The sequence below is a fragment of the Barbatula barbatula genome (genome assembly GCF_947034865.1).
Source record: "Barbatula barbatula genome assembly, chromosome: 17".
NCBI lineage: Eukaryota > Metazoa > Chordata > Actinopteri > Cypriniformes > Nemacheilidae > Barbatula > Barbatula barbatula.
In genome coordinates this window covers 13360764-13380841 of record NC_136780.1, presented here as the reverse complement: position 1 = coordinate 13380841, position 20078 = coordinate 13360764, and the positions used below count along the sequence as shown (strand labels likewise).

Sequence of the window (20078 nt, the reverse complement as noted above, 5' to 3'; positions counted from 1 at the left end):
AAATGCTGGCATAAATCAGTTTTATGGGGGTAATTAATTAGGGGTGACATTCTACTGAAATCAGCACTTTCCCCCCTCGGCGGGGGAGCGGCGTGAGTGTGCTGTACTGCACCAGACTGATTAAGTTGCCCACCCGAATAGACATCGCAGAGATTGCCCTAACAATATGGATGTTGACTTGCATGAGTGGTACTGTTGCTGAGGTAAACATTTACACAAACGGAGGACGATTTGGCATATCAGCGAAAATAATATTTGTCATAAAGAAAAGTTTAAAATGTGCAGTCTTTCAATTACGATTAATACACTTCACTTTTGGTTTAATTATTTATTTTAGCGTTAGTTTTTTTATTAAAAATAGTTTTTTTAACAGTTGTTTGCACACAGAGTTTGTTCAGTTCTAGTATGCTTGTTGCGATAGTCGGTGACACCGGTGATACACGGTGTCCACCCGCCAACCGATTACGTACTTAGAGCTTTTATAGCAATAAATCACTTAGTTTACGTAAAGACCGGACTGCGAATCTGAACGCAGCTGCTGCATTCTGCGAATGCGGAACAAGTGTCGCAGCAAAGATCGGCAGCAGGAGTCAGATTTCATTCATCATGTGACAAGACGATGGCTGAGGCTTTTCTAACGCTAAGATTTTTATACTGGTAGTCTTATTTTTTGCATCATGTGTGCAATGGTTGTTCATTCTGTAAGGTCCGTGTTTAATAAAAGCAAATGTCATTCTTTACACGTGGATTAACCAGTGGGAAGATTTCATCACAACCACATCCCTACTACAGAGATTTCCAGAATAAAATTTCACTAAAGGCTGTATATTCTGTACAGTATACGTTATAAATACAAATCTTACTATAGTAATAACAAGTTTTCACATCTTCTCATTGGAAGATCAGAAAAGGACAAAAGAAAAACACAGTAGCTGGCTATACTATCTTTACATGTCTATACTGGTGGTGTACAGCTGAATCATGAGTTATGTTTTTATACATAGAAATGTGAATATTTAATTTATTTAAAAAACCCATACAGCTCATGCCATTTATTTATCGGGAACAAAAATGATCTTAATGGGGTATATGCACACGGAGCGATGATCAAAAAAATCTGCCCTCCGGTGCACGTGGCGTCCATTGAAAACTGTCGTGAAACAGGAGGAAGAACGCAATGTCATGATTCCGCCATCATGTCATGTTTATTCTTGGTCTTGCAGCGGAGTCATGGCATAGCCTTAGGTTTTGTGTGAGAAAGACATGGCTTTGTTATGATTCTGACATGCCATGTGCTTTCTCGTGTCTCGTCAGTGTTTCCCGCCCTTTTGTCTCGTTAGCCTTCCCATTAGTGTTTCATTACCTTCACCTGCCCCTTAGTAATTATCCTGTGTTTGTTCCCCTATTTAATGCCCTCTTGTCTATTGTCTTGTGCTCGTTCGTTGTACCTGTGTACGTGTTACCTTGGATGTACCTGTATACCTGTATGCTGTTCATGGTCCCTGTTCATGTTTCCGGTAAAGTTTATGGTCTTGTACACTGTTTGTTTAGTTCTTAGTTGTTTCTTTTTGCCCCCCTTGTGGGAAGTCTTTGTTTTTAGTTTTGGATAGTGTTTTCTCCCCATTGTGGGTGTTTGTTTTGTGTTTTATATTAAAGTCTCTGTTTAACCCCTTCATCATCCGTGTCTGCCTGCACTTGGGTTCTCCCCTCACAATCCGTGACAGAACGAACGAGCCAGAACTGAACCCAGTAGGCAGCAGCAGCATGGACAGCTCAGCATCGTTCCTGCGATCTCGCCTTGCCCACTTGCTGTTTGGGTTCCGTCAGGGGGATCATGGGACGCGGGAGTTCGCCAGGGCATTTTCTTCGGTGGCGAGGGATACGGAGTTCGGTGATGCAGAATTAAAGGTGATCTTTGATGGCTGCCTCACCAACCGTCTCACGCCATCGGAGAAGAGGATGCTTAAGCCCCTGGGATTCGACGATATGGTCAGGTTCGTGATCAACCGGGACGAGGCCAGAGTGCCAGTCGGGGTACCCGCCCCATTGGCTAGCGTCCCGGAGGATTGCGTCCTGACTGTCGCCGCCCCGGGGGACTCGGCTCCGCCCGGCTCGAGCTCCGCGGCTCATGTTCCGCCTGGCTGCATCCGCGGCGAGTGGGTGGGGGGAGATTCGGGGACGATGTCCGCTGACTCCTCGGGTCGCGGCCTGCAGGTTGGGGTTCTGGGCATCCCCACACCCTCTGCTCCACCACCTTCAGCCTCCCCACCCGTAGTCAGCCTGGGTGGCAAACGGGGAAGGCGTGAATCCTGGGGGTCCTCTTCGGAGGCCTCCAATCCGGAGCCAGACCTGCCCTTCGTCTCCTTCCTTCAGCCAACCACCGGACGGGTGGCCCGTTTGAGAAGGAAGAGGCAAAAGATGAGGGCACGGAAGCAAGCCCAGATGGCGCTGCAGCCCGTGTACAGTGCCCAGTCCAATCCTGCCCAGACGTCAAGTCCGGTGGTCCCGTCAAGTCCGGTGGTCCCGTCAAGTCCGGTGGTCCCGTCAAGTCCGGTGGTCCCGTCAAGTCCGGTGGTCCCGTCAAGTCCGGTGGTCCCGTCAAGTCCGGTGGTCCCAAGTCCACCCACCCCAAGGTCAAGTCCTGCCCTGCCGGCCTTCCTGCCGGCGTCAAGTCCTGCCCTGCCGGCCTTCCTGCCGGCGTCAAGTCCTGCCCTGCCGGCCTTCCTGCCGGCGTCAAGTCCTGCCCTGCCGGCCTTCCTGCCGGCGTCAAGTCCTGCCCTGCCGGCCTTCCTGCCGGCGTCAAGTCCTGCCCTGCCGGCCTTCCTGCCGGCGTCAAGTCCTGCCCTGCCGGCCTTCCTGCCGGCGTCAAGTCCTGCCCTGCCGGCCTTCCTGCCGGCGTCAAGTCCTGCCCTGCCGGCCTTCCTGCCGGCGTCAAGTCCTGCCCTGCCGGCCTTCCAGCCGGCGTCATGTCCTGCCCTGCCGGCCTTCCAGCCGGCGTCATGTCCTGCCCTGCCGGCCTTCCAGCCGGCGTCATGTCCTGCCCTGCCGGCCTTCCAGCCGGCGTCAAGTCCTGCCCTGCCGGCCTTCCAGCCGGCGTCAAGTCCTGCCCTGCCGGCCTTCCAGCCGGCGTCAAGTCCTGCCCTGCCGGCCTTCCAGCCGGCGTCAAGTCCTGCCCTGCCGGCCTTCCAGCCGGCGTCAAGTCCTGCCCTGCCGGCCTTCCAGCCGGCGTCAAGTCCTGCCCTGCCGGCCTTCCAGCCGGCGTCAAGTCCTGCCCTGCCGGCCTTCCAGCCGGCGTCAAGTCCTGCCCTGCCGGCCTTCCAGCCGGCGTCAAGTCCTGCCCTGCCGGCCTTCCAGCCGGCGTCAAGTCCTGCCCTGCCGGCCTTCCAGCCGGCGTCAAGTCCTGCCCTGCCGGCCTTCCAGCCGGCCACTCCGAGGGCCACTGGGACTTCGCGCTCTCGAGCGCCGCCCCCCAGGGTGTCCCCTAAGTCCCCTGGGACTCCGCGCTTTCGAGCGCCAGGGACAAGAACTGTTCCCCCTTGTCCCAATCCGTTTGGACTTCCCCCCATGAACTTTGTTGTTCCCCCTCCCCCCCTTCCTTGTTTGTTATTTTTATTATGTCACCCCAACCCCTTTGTAATTTATGCTTGTCTGCCCTTGATCTTGTTTACAGTGTTTTGCCTTGTCTTGTCATTGTCCCAGTCTGCCCTGTCTTGTTAGTCTACTCCTTGATGAACACCTGGTGGTGTTCATTTAAGGGGGGGGCTTATGTCATGATTCCGCCATCATGTCATGTTTATTCTTGGTCTTGCAGCGGAGTCATGGCATAGCCTTAGGTTTTGTGTGAGAAAGACATGGCTTTGTTTTGATTCTGACATGCCATGTGCTTTCTCGTGTCTCGTCAGTGTTTCCCGCCCTTTTGTCTCGTTAGCCTTCCCATTAGTGTTTCATTACCTTCACCTGCCCCTTAGTAATTATCCTGTGTTTGTTCCCCTATTTAATGCCCTCTTGTCTATTGTCTTGTGCTCGTTCGTTGTACCTGTGTACGTGTTACCTTGGATGTACCTGTATACCTGTATGCTGTTCATGGTCCCTGTTCATGTTTCCGGTAAAGTTTATGGTCTTGTACACTGTTTGTTTAGTTCTTAGTTGTTTCTTTTTGCCCCCCTTGTGGGAAGTCTTTGTTTTTAGTTTTGGATAGTGTTTTCTCCCCATTGTGGGTGTTTGTTTTGTGTTTTATATTAAAGTCTCTGTTTAACCCCTTCATCATCCGTGTCTGCCTGCACTTGGGTTCTCCCCTCACAATCCGTGACACGCAAGTGCAGGCAGCGGTGAAGGGGTTAAAAAGCCTTTAATCTATACACAACAAAACAAACACCCACGATGGGGGACAACACTAACAAAACTAAATACCAAAACAGAAAACAAACACTTCCCACAAGGGGAGCAAAAATGACATCAACAACCAAAAAGAAGCGCTTCAGGCTATCCATTTCAAGCTACATTCACAAATAAAAAAAGTCTACTTTTGCATTTACTCAAGGCATGTAGGAATGTTCAGTCGTAGTGTTGTCTGGTTTTTACAGATTTACTGGAATTTGAATGTTTTCTTTCTAAGCACATTGTTATCACGCAATTACCTTGAAGTGGCTTAGCTGGCTGAGATTTTAGCGGAAGTACGCCAATCGCCCCGTATGCATGAGGTGGATGGTATCAAACTATTACATCCATTTGTAATAAACCTACAACTAATAAAGCTAAACAAACCCAAATTTTTAAAGGGGAAATCATATTATTTAACATCAAACAGTATTTTACACAAGGTCAAACATAATATGCGCTAATGTCAGGTTGATGTCAATTGACCTAAAGGTAATTGTGTAACCTGTGAGTAATATGCAATTTTACGTTATTAACAAAGATCGCGATGCAGAGGCAAACGTTACAGACTGGAGCTTTCAGTAAGACATAACATTTTTAAAAAGCAGAATGTTATACAAAGCCAAGATTGCCACTTAAGGGATAACAGTCTAGGAAAATATGCAAACAGCATTGGCATGAACAAAATGTGCCCGCTCGGTGATGTAGTGTTTTGTCATAATACTTGCAGAAAAACCAGCTTGTTACTGGGTGTCTGGTAAGGAGATAAAGGGGCTTTGTCTGTTCATTGTAATCAAATAACAAACGACACCCCCCCCACTGCTCTCCCTCTGACTACATGGATGACCTTTGGTCTTGAGATTGATCAAATGCTGAGTTGGCTGATCGTGACATTTACAAAATGCTAACACCTCAGCTCATTAAGAGTGCAGCCCTCACACTGTGATTCTCTCCGAGTGATAAAACAAGCTGTGTTGTACATGATATTAAAATGCAGAACGGAACCGCTGTGAATCTTATGAAAGCTAAAAGGAACCTAGAACGCATCTTTTAAAAATAGAAAAATTGTTTTGCAAGATCAAACACTCCATGGTTTCAATTCATAGTTGGGTCAAATATGGACACACCCGAACTGTTGGCATTTCATACCCGTATAACTTTCTCTTGCAAAGCCCCAATTTACTTTAATTGTATAAAAAAAATCACAGAGACATTTCTCAAAATATCTTCTTTTGTGTTCCACAGGTTTTGAACGAGGTGATTAAACAATGACCTTTATTTTTGGGTGACCTGTCCCTTTAAGTCAAAGGTTGGGTTTTGTCAATTTGTAACTTTTAAACAACCATCAAAAATCCTTTATCACCTTCCGCCACATTAAACCTCAATACTCAGCAGACCTCTGGCTCTCCAACACGAATCACCCACCTCAAATGACTCCAGCGGTTCTCCGTTCTTCAGCCACCTGTAGGAAGGCTTCGGCTTGGCGCTCGCCTTACACTCCCACAGCAGAGATTCATCAATGGCTTTCTGCACATCCTGAGGCTTCTCCAGCAGATGAGGGGGAGCTGAGAGCCATCAACAAACAGACAACACACGCCCGTTGTCAAAAACACACAGAGCGCTGCGGATGAAAATGAATTTTTCAACAGCTCTCCTGACTACCAGACAGACTTCCAGTTGAGTATTGAATAACCCCTTGGAGAAATTGGTAAACCAAGCAAGGGGTTTATGAGCCAATTAATGAATAAATCCAGATGATCAACAAGGCATCGGAATGAAAAAATCATATTACCACATGAATAATTCATAAGGCTATTTATTTAGTCAATATTTATATCGCTTTATGGAACAACACCACCGAAAACACAAATCATTTTTTTATAGTACCAATGTTAACATAATGACTTGACTACTAATGTCTTACTAATAATTAATACTTTTACATAACTGCAGAACCTTCAGAACAGACAGAGAATCTGTCATAGCATGTGTATTGGAAGCATAGTTAAAGTTTATTGGGTATCATTCTCACTTTTGGACCTCATCATTTGGGTTCTAGCCATTATGTAATAAACAACAGTGGCTCATATTGATTATTCCATAGCCCCAACGGCAGTGATAGATGTCTTGTAAAGCAGAGACTATGGAAGATTATGGATTTTTGACAGCCAAATCATTGAAATGACAAATAATTACAACAGGATAGGATAATCATGAAAATCTGACATTAAGGTCATAAAACTTCATTGGGTAATGAATTAAACCACAATTATTGATTTGATCAATGATAAGACCATATATCAAAACATTCATAAACACCTCAACCATTACGGTGCAGAATAAAGAAAGAGAAAGCATAATTTACAGAAATAATTTCTGTGGCTTGTTAAAAACAAGACTGAACTGATAGTGTGGTTGTCTCAACGTACAAACCGTGCTTGACATATAACATGTGGATCACTTTCTACTTTATGCAAGAGCTCAAGCTCCAAGCATACCGGAGAAACGTTTGTTCTTTTATGTTTAATTTTGTGTTCTTTTGCGTTTACAAAAGAGAGAAAGTCAGGTGTGGATCTACACCATGGGATTTAAATGATGACAGATTTTTTATTCAGATTCAGTACTCAGAAATACGTTCGGAATGCGAATGTTTGGCATGTCTGCCCTGGCTCATTGCGTCTCATTCATTTTAATGTAGAAAAATAAATGTCCTATTTATTTGCATGGTGTAGTCGCTATATTGGTAATGGCGCTGTCATGTACTTTAAGGGGAAGATATAAAAGTTCAAAGTTGTTGGATTATTTTCTAATTACACATCAGGCATAAAATCTGCATAAAATCTGTATTTCAGATTTACCGTAGAATGAAAGGCGTCCCTTTACAGTGTTTCTGCCTCTGGAGTTTTCAGCCACGCATTCATACTGTCCTGCATCCTCCTGTTGGAAATGAGGGATCTCCAACACTCCACTGGATTGATTAACATCCACTTTTCTGGGAAATGGATTTTCATCGGATCTTCTCCAGCTGATCACAGGAACTGGACTGAAACCAAGTGAGAAATCTTATTGTTTGATGAGGCTTCAAACTAAATTCTACTGGATAAAGAGATTTTAAAACTAGTCGAATAATAGAAATTTCAGTATATCCAGAACAATTGTAGTTTCCTGAAGTGTGTCATTTAAACTAGGCTTGTTGCGATAGTCTGTGTCGCCGGTGATACATGGTGTCTTCCCCGCCTACCAATTAAATCACTTGTCCACCGCGGCAACGACCCCCACCGCCATTTAAATTTTTATAGTAATAAATCACTTTCTGTGAAAATATTCTGTGAAGCGGATCAAGTGTTGCCGAAAAGATCAGAATTCATTTCTTATTCGCTTCTTATTTATTTAGTTCAATTAAATTTTATTTATATAGCGCTTTTCACAATGTGCATTGTTCCAAAGCAGCTTTACAGGGGAAAATAGAAACCGAAAAACACAGAAAGGTCAAAAACAGTACATGGTGTTTATATAACAAGTTAATAGATTCTAGTAAATAATATCTAATAAATGCAGTCTCCCTGTGGTTTATATAACATATGAGTGAATACTTGGCTGAAAAGATGTGTCTTTAATCTAAATTTAAATTGGGTAAGTGTCTGACCCTCGAATAGTGTCGGTAAGTTAATTCCAGAGTTAAGGTGCTACGTATGAGAAAGCTCGACCCCCTTTGGTGGATAATTTGGCAAAAACATTTTGGTGGAAAAAGGCTGTTTTTGTGACATTTGAGATGTGATTTCGAAATGACAGGTTTCTGTCTAATATAACGCTGTGGTGAGGAAGGCGGGACGAGAGCCATGACGCGCGGCCGGTGGCGGGAGTGATAAGTGCAAGCAGCTGTGCGCGCACCGGTCCCGCATCTTATCACGGAGGAGATTGGGAGCTTAAAAGGACGATCGGCAGGACGGTTGACGAGAAAGGACCAGGCCCGGACATATGTTTAGTTTAGGTATGTTTTATGGCCGGCAGTCTACCGTGAGGTAGACTGAGGCATGCTGTCGAAGAGCCCTCGCTGCCGAGGGGCATCGCGGTGCCGAGGAGTTCGGGCAGCACGGACAAGGGACGTCCGCCAGTGGCTGCCCGAGGCGGTGGTGCTGTAGCAAGAGGAATCGGCTGGGACGGAGAACTCGCGGCGTGCGCCTGGGTCGAGGTGGGGTGGTTGCCGTTGGAGCCATCGCCGGCCGCCAGGGCACGAAGACCTCGCTGCCGTACCCTGGGCCTAGGTGGGGTGGCGGCCGTAGAAGAGGGAGCGGAGGAGTTCGGGCCGTTTGCCGTTGGCCGGAGCCTGCTGCCGTCCACCAAGGAAAGGGGAGGAGCAGGGAACGGAAAACTTCCTTCCGGCTGCCCTCAGCCAAAGAAGCCACCGCCAACCGCCAGGGGGCGGAGGAGGAGCGGACCTTCCCCCCGACGTCCAGCACTACCGCATTGCACCGCGAGGAAGAGCCTCTCGGCTGGGCTGAGGACCAAGCGACAGCATGTCAGGGAACCGGACAATTATTTTTTTCTTTTCCTCTCTCCCCTCTCTCGTCCCTGTCGCTCCGGGGGCTCCCGTCTCCGTTCTTTCGTCTCGCCGGTGCATACCCCCTGCCGACTTACTTTTACTGTATTTGTTGGAGTAACAGTACATCCTTCAACTTGCAGGTTATTATCCGAAATATTCGGTTTACATGTCTTTGGTCCGATAAGCAATAGTTTTATTCGAATTTAAAAGAAGGAAATTACAAGTCATCCAATGTTTTATATGTTCGATGCACTCTACTTATTTGGATAACTGGGAGCAATTATCTGGTCTTGATGAGATGTATAGCTGAGTATCATCTGCATAGCAGTGTAAGCTAATTCCATGATTTTTAATAATGTTTTCAAGGGGCAGCATGTATATGGAGAATAGCAAGGGTCCTAGAACCGATCCCTGAGGTAATCAATAATTGACTTACGTTAGATTTGATGACTCCCCATTTAAATGGAAAAACTGATGTCTGTCTGATAAGTAAGATCTATACCATTGTAGTGCTTGTCCCTCAATACCGCTATAATTGTGCAAGCGATCTAGAAGTATGTTATGGTCTACAGTATCGAACGCAGCACTAAGGTCAAGTAGGACTATGAGTGAATTTTAATACTGAAAGTAAAATGCGTCATTCGCACAGCCATAACTTCGACCACCCCACAGCAAACCCATCACCCCCTGTGTCACCAGTACAACCTGTGTTTTTACACATCGTATAACCGGAGGGAAAATTTCATCATTGCAAGATCCCAAATTTAAACTAGTATTTAAACTAGTAGGAACGTAGAAAAGAAACAATACCTCTCCATGATCTGAATATTTTGGATGATTACACACATTATCCTTGAAGTACTTTTAGAGCATTCAATCTTGTTACGACTCATCCCAGATTAGTCTAGAAATTCCTTTAGCTTTCTTTATACATAATAAATATAGCAAATTTAGAAGACAATTACTAAGGATGACATAATTTCTCACATGACGGTAATGAAGAATGCAGCAGAAGTCATTTAGCCCCTACTTGCATGTACAATTCATGAAAACACTCTTACAGAGACGACAACTGTAATGTACTTACTTTCCCAAAGCAAAGCACTCCAGTTTCACTGTTAACCCCTTAGCAACAGCCAAGACCTCAGGGAGCTGAACTTCAATTTTTGGCTCATATTCACCCATGATGCCTGAAACACAGCATCATTTTACATAAGAAATTTTACAACCACATAAAAGTCATTTTATAAGATGAATTCACAAATGGACATCACCATCGCTGCGGAGCACAAGTGGCGTAGGGGGTCCCTGTACTGTGGTATGGGTCACAGTGTTGGTGACAACACAAGTGTAGTTTCCAACGTCCGAGGGTTCGACTTTAGCGATGTACAGGTTGCCGGTTTTCTGAGAGACGAAGCGCCGCGTGTCCTGCTTCACAAATGAGGGATATTCATTGAAGATCCAAGAAAAGGTCAACTCTGTTGGAAAGACAGGAGACAAATATCAGCTTTTCTGAATGGGCTATACAGAACCATGTTACTTCAGAGATGTAAAAAAAAAGATAATATTAATACAGCTCAAAAACCTTTTGATGAGAATAACAAAGTCGCTTTAATGCAGTTGCTGCCCAAATTCACAATGGCAAAGAGCAGTGCCTGTATTCTCAATACAGCTGACAAAAAAGACTGGAATCTTGAAAACGAAGGGCAAGTTCACCCAAAAATGAAAATGCTGTCATCATCTGCTCACCCTCTTAAACGTTTCAAACCTCTTTGGCTTTAACTTTCTGCAAAACAAAAAAGCTGATATTTTGAAATAATTTTGGTAACTAGGGCTGTAAATTACAAACGATTCTTTTGATAATTGACTAATCTATCGATTATTAGGGGGATTACTCATCGATTAATAGGGGAGATTAATCATCGATTATTTCAATGACTAATCATTTGATTTTAAATGACTATTCAGCTTTAAAGCAAATAGTTAAAACTTTGAGTTATACATATTTTAACTGATAAACAAACACAGCCAATTACATCAGCTATTGAAATTGTTGTTTTAATAAACTTTGAACCAACTATACAGTTACACATTATCTTTTTGTCCAACTGAAATCACAGACAAATGCTCTATAAGCATTGTTTACTTTTTCGATCTCTTTCAGAGAAATAAATACAAACAAATGAATCTGCTGCATTACAGCAGTAACATTAAAATCACGGGAAACTGACAGTGTATTTACGTTGTTAAATCATTCGACTTTTAATACTGGTAGTACAATTTGATGGGGTATTGCACTGTAAATTAATCCTACATGTTTCTTTTATGTTGGAAGCACAATCTGACAGCGTATTTACGCTGTAAATTTATTTGATGTGTTTATTTTAAGCTGATATAGGACTATCTGACAAGGGTATTTTGCATTGTAAAATCATCCTTCTTGTTTATTTTGTTGAGATTATATTAAGTTTTGCCCTGCGGTAGGAAAATCTGACAGGGTAGGACAATTCACTCTATGCACATCTAGCTTCTGGCGTGCTTACAACCAATGCTTGTCTAACGTTTTAATGAGCTGCCGTTAGGACACAGCAATATTGAATTGTTTCCCATTCACGACGAAGGTATTTAAGCTTCTTGAACTCATTACTACAATGATGTATTGATAAAATATATAATACAGGTTTGCAACAAACGTTAATATATACTGTATATATAATATAATGTAATTAAATGGAATCGCTAGTTAATCAAAATATGTGAATATAATATGCGAATATGTGGGAAAAGACCACGCTAGGACCTTGTTTTGCTATGGGAGAATGCTATACCGGAAGCCTGCGTAAAACTGAGATATGGGTGGAAATGTGTAAGCAGCAGGACGCACATAGAGTGAATTCGACAGAAAATCAGGAAGTTTCCTCTTCAAGTCTTCCATGCACGTTGTGCTCCCATGAAATGCAAGTTCAGTCTTGCAAGTATTGCACACAACAGCATTCTTGGTTGTAAGATTTGTGAAACTTTCCCAAACCTTGCTATTTCGGAGTCGTTTGCACTCCATCATAATTCACGCTGTGTTTTCTTCTTCTGCAATCGCATTTGGGAAGGCTGCATTATACACAAGCGCGACAACGGCGTAGCGGTCAAATCACGATCATGCATTTAGTCACGACTCGACAACACAGAAATAAGTCGACAATATTTACTGTCGACAAATCGTTGCAGCCCAAACAGCGGTGGAACTGGAACCCATTGACTTTCATTGTTTGTTTTTTGTTCGTACAATAGAAGTGAATGGGTAGCTCTGTTTGGGTACAAACATTCTTCAAAATATCCTCTTTTGTTTTCTGCGGAAGAAAGATAGTCATAACAGTTTGAAATTACAGGATGGTGAATACATAATGACAAAAGTTCGATTTTGGGGTGTTTCTTTGACAAGCTCATTGGCTCTTTGTATTTTGGTATATTTCACTGTCACGGTTTGTGAGGAGAAGAACCCAATGGCAGGCAGACACGGCAAATACAGGGTAACACTAACTAGAGACAAGAAGCAAGGGTAATCCAAAAACGTATCCGACAAGGAAAGCAAACAAAGTACTGTATACAAAATGCAAGGTACAGCAAACACGACCAAGGTACAATATACAATGAACGAGCACAGGACAATGAACACGAGGATGTTTTATAGGGGAAACAAACACAGGATAATTGACAAGGGTCAGGTGCGGGTAATGAAACACTCAGGGAAGGTTAACGAGGAAACGAGATGGCGGGAACAAAGACACGGACCAGAGAGAGAGCATAGAAAGCCGATAGCCAACATCTCTCTCTCACATGAAACACAAGACTTTATCATGAATCTGCCTCAAGACCAAGAATAGACATGACATGAAGGCAGATTCATGACAGAAGCCCCCCCTTTAATGAACACCTCCAGGTGTTCATCAAGGGGTAGACTAACAAGACAAGGCAGACTGGGAACACGACAAGACAAGGCAAAACAAAGAAAACAAGATCAGGGGCAAACAAGCATGCAAAATCACAGGGTTGGGGTGAGACAATAAAAATAATAAACATGGGAGGGGGGGTGGGGGAACAACAAAGTTCACGGGAGGAAGTCCAATAGGGTAAGGATAAGGTGGGAAAGTCTTAGTTCCCGGGGGCGCTCGCGAGCGTGGAGTCCCCGGGGACTTGATGGGAGCAGTCCTGGGTGGAACTGTTCTTGTTCCCGGCTGAAAGGCCGGCTGAGCCGCCGGCTGGAAGGCCGGCTGAGCCACCGGCTGGAGGGCAGGACTTGACGCCGGCTGGAAGGCCGGCAGGGCAGGACTTGGTGCACGACTTGACGCCGGCTGGAAGGCCGGCAGGTCAGGACTTGGTGCAGGACTTGACGCCGGCTGGAAAGCCGGCAGGGCAGGACTTGGTGCAGGACTTGACGCCGGCTGGAAGGCCGATTCATGGCATACCTGATAAGGTCGGTGAAGCCCAGCGGTCTCAGCATTTGCATCTCCCACCCCGCTAGAGGTTGGTTGAGGCCGCCATTGAACAGGACCATCTGTTCCTGCTCACTGTGGACCATCTCCCCTGCCACCTCAAAGAAACGGTCCGCAAACTCCAATACGTCGGAGTGTCCCTGACGTAAACCCAGGAGGCGACGAGCCTGGATCCAGGCCAGCTGACAGTCTTGCCTGGGCCCGGGACAAGATAATCTTAGATGGGCCCCCCGTGCCCAGATCTCTCCTTTTCCCTTGCTCTTCCTCTCCTCTGCTCTCCCTCTCCTCTGCTCTTCCTCTCATGTTCCTCTCCTCTGCTGTTCCTCTCCTCTGCTGTTCCTCTCCTCTCATGTTCCTCTCCTCTGCTCTTCCTCTCCTGTTCCTCTCCTCTGCCCTTCCTCTCATGTTCCTCTCCTCTGCTCTTCCTCTCCTCTGCTCTCCCTCTCATGTTCCTCTCCTCTTCCTCTCCTCTGCTCTCCCTCTCCTCTGCTCTTCCTCTCCTCTCATGTTCCTCTCCTCTGCTGTTCCTCTCCTCTGCTGTTCCTCTCCTCTCATGTTCCTCTCCTCTGCTCTTCCTCTCCTGTTCCTCTCCTCTGCCCTTCCTCTCATGTTCCTCTCCTCTGCTCTTCCTCTCCTCTGCTCTCCCTCTCATGTTCCTCTCCTCTTCCTCTCCTCTGCTCTTCCTCTCCTCTCCTCACACCTTTCTCTGCAACCTATTTACAGACTATGTTGATCTTGGGAAATAATAAATAAGATTTAACAACGCTTTAACAAGGCTCAACAATTAACAATTCTGTTGTACTACAGCTGCTGATACTAAAACTTACTACAGCTGCTGAAACGTCCACTTTAGGAATGAATTAAACAATCAAGTTCAAAGGCAAGATTTGCAACAGAAAGCAAAATCCAAACCATTGAGGGTTATTTTAAGTTAAAAAAAACTAACCAAATGAGTTTCCAACCGAATGAGGCGTCAAGCGCGAGTGATTTACATGTTAAGTCAATGCAAAGACGCGATAGACGCGCTTGCAGACGCGCTTGCGGCGCGAATAGCGCAAATGAGGCGGCGCGAATGACGCGAATTTCACGCGCGAATGAAGCGAGTAAACACAAAATGTTCAAGCGTCCAACTACTCGCGAATAGCGCGTTTTCGACGCCTCTTTGGCGCTCGATGTGAACACACAGTCATTCGCGCTATTCGCGCCGCAAGCGCGTCTATCGCGTCTTTGCATTGACTTAACATGTAAATCACTCGCGCTTGACGCCTCATTCGCGCTCGATGTGAACACACAATGAGACCTGTAACTTGAGCAACAGCGCAAAGCCGCGAAACACGTTCTGAATATTTTAAAGGCGTAACAGCTGATGAAAAAGCAGAGACGATTGTAGACGAAAATGAAGAGAGATTTTATCTTAGTTTTTATTTTATGCAAAACATTTTCGTCTCGTCTTTTTTCGTCAACAATAATGCATGTTAATTTAGTCTTAGTCAGCGTTTTTGGACAGTGGTGCCGTCTTGTCATCGTCTCGTCTTAGTCATGAAAAAAAAGGTCGTTGACGAACATATTTCGTCTCGTCTCGTCTGACGAAATTAACACTGCAAAGCTCGTAAACGTTGGCTGCGCTGTTTCTTACCTTGCTCTACATTGACTTCACTAGTTCCAGCTTCACCGTCACCACCTTTTTTTAAATATTTGTTTAGAAAATCTCTAAGGCCTCTATTTTCTTCTTCTCTTCTTCTCTTTTCTTTCCTTTTCTGAGCACCGGACTTGTGCTGACCGGACATTTTGAGCGTACCGAACTTCAAATCTACTGACAACTTCAAGTTTTGATCAGTGGCCAAACCATTTTTGTGTTGGGGGTGGGGGGGTTCTTGACCACTATTTTAAGGACAATTAGGAAGAAAACAAATAAAAAGCTTTATACAAGTCAAATATATTTTTTTTTCCACAAATATGCCTATTTTAAAACATTTTTTTTTAATTATTCCATAATTTAATGAGGGCCCAGTTCTGGGCCCCCCCCCTATCCTGGGCCCGGGACAACAGACCCGTTTGTCCCCCCCTATCGGCGGGCGTGCCTGGATCGCTCGCCTTGCCTCCAATCTGTCTGCTGGGTTCAGTTTTGGCTCGTTCATTCTGTCACGGTTTGTGAGGAGAAGAACCCAATGGCAGGCAGACACGGCAAATACAGGGTAACACTAACTAGAGACAAGAAGCAAGGGTAATCCAAAAACGTATCCGACAAGGAAAGCAAACAAAGTACTGTATACAAAATGCAAGGTACAGCAAACACGACCAAGGTACAATATACAATGAACGAGCACAGGACAATGAACACGAGGATGTTTTATAGGGGAAACAAACACAGGATAATTGACAAGGGTCAGGTGCGGGTAATGAAACACTCAGGGAAGGTTAACGAGGAAACGAGATGGCGGGAACAAAGACACGGACCAGAGAGAGAGCATAGAAAGCCGATAGCCAACATCTCTCTCTCACATGAAACACAAGACTTTGTCATGAATCTGCCTCAAGACCAAGAATAGACATGACATGAAGGCAGATTCATGACATTTCACATTCAAAATTTCGATTGAGAATTTTCTCAATCGACTACAAAGCTAACTAAAAGCATAAACAAAAAGGTTACTAACTCAGAAATGTATAAAGAATACAGCAACAATCTAGCTGTCTCGTAAATCTAGTAAATTTGCAATAAATTTAGTAAATTCTAGTAAATTTACAATAATTTAACAAAAGGGTTTAGAAGCTATGACCTTTTTTCTTCCAACGACACAAGTGATTTTTAAAAGGACCAGAAGCATTAAAAGGAACCTTGGGTATAGAGAGATGTAAGGCTTAATATGTTTACAATGGCATTGACCTTATAAATGTGAAATTAAAAAGTGTAACTGTCACAGTATTCATAAACTTGTGCTGTACTCGGAGGCCGCCATTTTTTTGCATCAAAATCTGTGACGCCGAATGTTTGCATCCTAAACCCGTTCTCTTAACGCTACAGCAAAGCGCACACACTGTCCATATATAACAGTAAAATATGAGACGTCAAACATAAGATCAGATATATAAACACACAGGGAAAGTATGTGGCGGTATGTCTTATTGACACAAGCCAGTCTGCCTGCCATGACAGAAGAATGCGCATTCAGTAAGCATCTGTTCAAGGTAAACATGCATTAAATCATAAATCATAACTAGCATCTTTAAGACAGTAAAGACTATTTAAGACATCATCATCCACCATTATCGTACACTTTACTAGAATACGCCAGCAACCATTTTACGTCATTTGTTCCTTATAAAACAAGTGTTACATTTATTTTTATTTTTAAAGAAATACAAATATTTGATGTGTTTGCGACAAATGTTAGTAGTGTAAGGCTATTACAATTATTAAGCCATCCATCTCTCTATACCCAGGGATCCCTTTAAAGAAATAAGGTCTGATGTGTTAGGACTAACACTAAACACAGTTATTAAGCGCAGGCTCGACCAAAAGCACATCAAGGCAGCATTGCTCACCTTGACCAAGCTTTTCGATGACAAGTGACAGCCTTGATACGGTAGATTCCATATTATAAATTTTCTCTATGTTGTGTATTCTTTATGAATTTTCATCTGCTTAAACAGAAGTCTGTTGCAACAAGGCAAACCAAAAATACATCTAAAAAGAATAACAATATTTGACAGATTAAACACATTGTGTGGGAAAAGACACAAACTAAACGTCCTCCTTTTCACCATGCAAACAAATAGCGCTTGACCTTATTTTTGTTTTGCCTATGTACTTCGGCTAACAAGCTCTCCTTTGTAACTTCTTTTAATAGAACGTGTTTTTCAAAACTGCCCTATTTTTAAGATCTTAAAGGCAAAAAGTTCTCTGCTTAGAAAATGTAAACGATCTGAATCACGACAAAATTGCAACTAATCTTCGAACCACTTCCAAAGTAATAAAACGGACCAAGCCCCTCATAGAGTTAACAGCAAAAAGCAAGTGAAAATTTTTACCTCACATAACATTTTACTTGAGGTGTGTATAGTGTGCCACTTAAAAGCATTAAATCAAGAGGGTGCTGTGGGCAGTGAGGTTGAAAAACCTTTTATGCTTCGAGTTAATTACAGAGGACCATAATTGCTGGTTAGGGCAGAACGCAAGAACAAACGCAAAAAACTCATCATAGTTTTATTTCTGGCTTTGCGACCAGATAACATATGTACATATTATCATCGTACCTAAGGAGGACAAACTCGCACACGTACAGAACGCAGGGCATATTGCAAATTACACAAATTACATATTTCAAGCACATTAAATACCTCATTCGTCTCTGTTTTCATATTAATAAAGTGATAGTTTGTATTTCAACCATAATAACAAGACATACGTTTACTTCAAATTATAAAGTGAGAACTTAAGTTCTGAAATAATGTAAAGAAATAAAACTAGCACAGCTAGAAGTCAATAGTGTTTGGATCTGACCGCACAGTGGTTGATCAGCCATTGAGAATTGTGAACTGCAGTACTAAATATTGTCATTATATTGACGGTCAGCGCCTTGCTTTAAAAGCAATACAAAATCAACAGGCTGTTAATATACAATAAAATGCCTCACCTCCCATATGTGGTGGGGGACCACAGAGGAGGACCACACCTTGACCCTCTCTGACATTCACTGGACTTCTCCTCTGAGTTTTAAACTCCTCCAGATCTAGAATAAAGCAACAGAAACAAACAGAAACCTTTCTTAAAATATATCAATAATACATATTTTTCCATTGAATCAGAATTCACAAAATGTGGAAGTAGTAAAGACGGTTTCATCGGACTACGGCCTGGTCCGAGCGTAACTTCCGGTCTGTTTAGGTTATCTTTCATTAACATTAGTAAAAAAATATATAAATATTTGTATTGTATATACATTACAAAATAAGAGCACAAAATAAACAGCAGAACTCTGAAATGACTTTCTCTTTGCTTGGTTTTCAAAGCACATGAGGACATCTATACATGAATAATGAAAATAAATCAACAAATAAAATGAAAAAATGAGTGAATCTTTAGTAACAAATAGAGAACAATTGTTGAGAGGATGTCTGAGTTTCACCTGCATTGAATTCGGTGAGGGGGCTGCGTCTGGAGAACGAAAAACTCAAAAGGAATATTCATGAAAAACGCATCCACTCTCAGAACACGACAATCCCCTCACGCTCCATCCTCAAAGTGGGGGTTTTAAAGCATCTCTCTGGTAGGAAAAGGAACTTTTTGCAAATTTACACTCAAGTTCTGCTCAACTACCAGCATCAGGAAAACATTTCTTCCAGAATGTTCGGTCTGCAAAATGTTCACCTCACGTAACATCTCATTACAGAGTTGTTACAATGAGGCCAACATACATCAAATGACAGCTCTCTACCATACATATGCAATAAATGCGTCTTCTCTATTACATACTGTACATACAAAGCATTCATCAGTAGAAAGACACACTCCAGTGACTCTAATTGGCTTCTCAGTTATCAACTATACGTTGTGTTCTGTTCATGGCTCTCGGCAAAGTAAACACGCCCTTGTGAAGCCACAGTGACTGAATACAGTATTGTATTGTAAGTAATTACCTGTAAACCTGTAAAATATAATTCTATTTCTATCCTGAAATACAGTGTGTATCAAAAACAAACTTGATGGCAATTCAATCAAAATATTGCATTCGAAATAAACAAATAAATAGTATTTCGGGCACCAAGTTTTACACCACCTGTCCGCCGATTAGATGAAACTTCATGTCGTAATGTCTTAAACGGGGAGAATTACCTGCGAAACTATCAGGGTTGGAGTGCAGAAGGCACTAAAGAGACCCTTAAGACACATTTTTTATTAGAAACATGGCTTGAATTCCCCAAACGCTTGCTCTGTTCTGAATGTGGTATTTTTAATTTACTTGCTATGCAAATATTTGTTTAAAAGATATAAATGTTGCTGAAGGTATCTAAAACTGACTTATGTGTTGTTTAAACCGAATTTATAGAATCGTGTGTTGGGCAGGTATTTTTTCATGAAATATTTTAATTGTTTCGCAATTGCTTATTTAAATATTATACATCGAAAAGGTTTGTGTTTAAAAAGCATGTTGGGGCACAGTATACCCAAGACTGAAAATTATATCATCATGTATTTACCCTAACGTCATTTCATACCTGTATTATTATTTATTTCTGCAGAACACGAAAGCAGATATTTTAAGGAATGTTTGTTACCAAACAACATCGGACCCAATTGACTTCCACTGTATGTAAAGTACAAAACCACTAAAACATTTCACAATATATCTTCTTTTGTGTTCCACAGAAAACAAGAGTCATACATTTGCTGTATACAGATTTTGAATGAAATGCGCGTGAATAAATGATGACATTTCCAAATTAAATTCAGCTCTGTTCTTGTCATCACGCTGAAGGTTAGGCTAACAAACTACTTTTTGAAACATCAAGAATCCATATCTGTACACTAAAGTATTCCCTAAAGTTGCTTCGCTCCTCTGCATGTCCTCAGCTGTCTCCAAACCCCCCAAATAAATAGTGTTAAAAACACACCTGCTCTCTACCATGTGTAAAAGGTGTCGTTACCGTAGCCTTGCCGTTAATGAGCC

At 43.2% G+C, this 20078-nt stretch overlaps 1 protein-coding gene across 1 annotated transcript in view; it reads right to left on the bottom strand.

Moving 5' to 3' along the window:
- cntn3a.1 (contactin 3a, tandem duplicate 1) overlaps positions 1-20078 on the bottom strand; it is a 60650-nt gene that overhangs the window by 21661 nt on the left and 18911 nt on the right. The window contains exons 5-9 of the mRNA XM_079479108.1: positions 18045-18140; positions 10195-10398; positions 10008-10110; positions 7236-7420; positions 5803-5942 (exon numbers count right to left, since the gene is read on the bottom strand). Coding sequence (XP_079335234.1) covers positions 5803-5942; positions 7236-7420; positions 10008-10110; positions 10195-10398; positions 18045-18140 — 728 coding nt within the window. The remainder of the gene's footprint in view (positions 1-5802; positions 5943-7235; positions 7421-10007; positions 10111-10194; positions 10399-18044; positions 18141-20078) is intronic.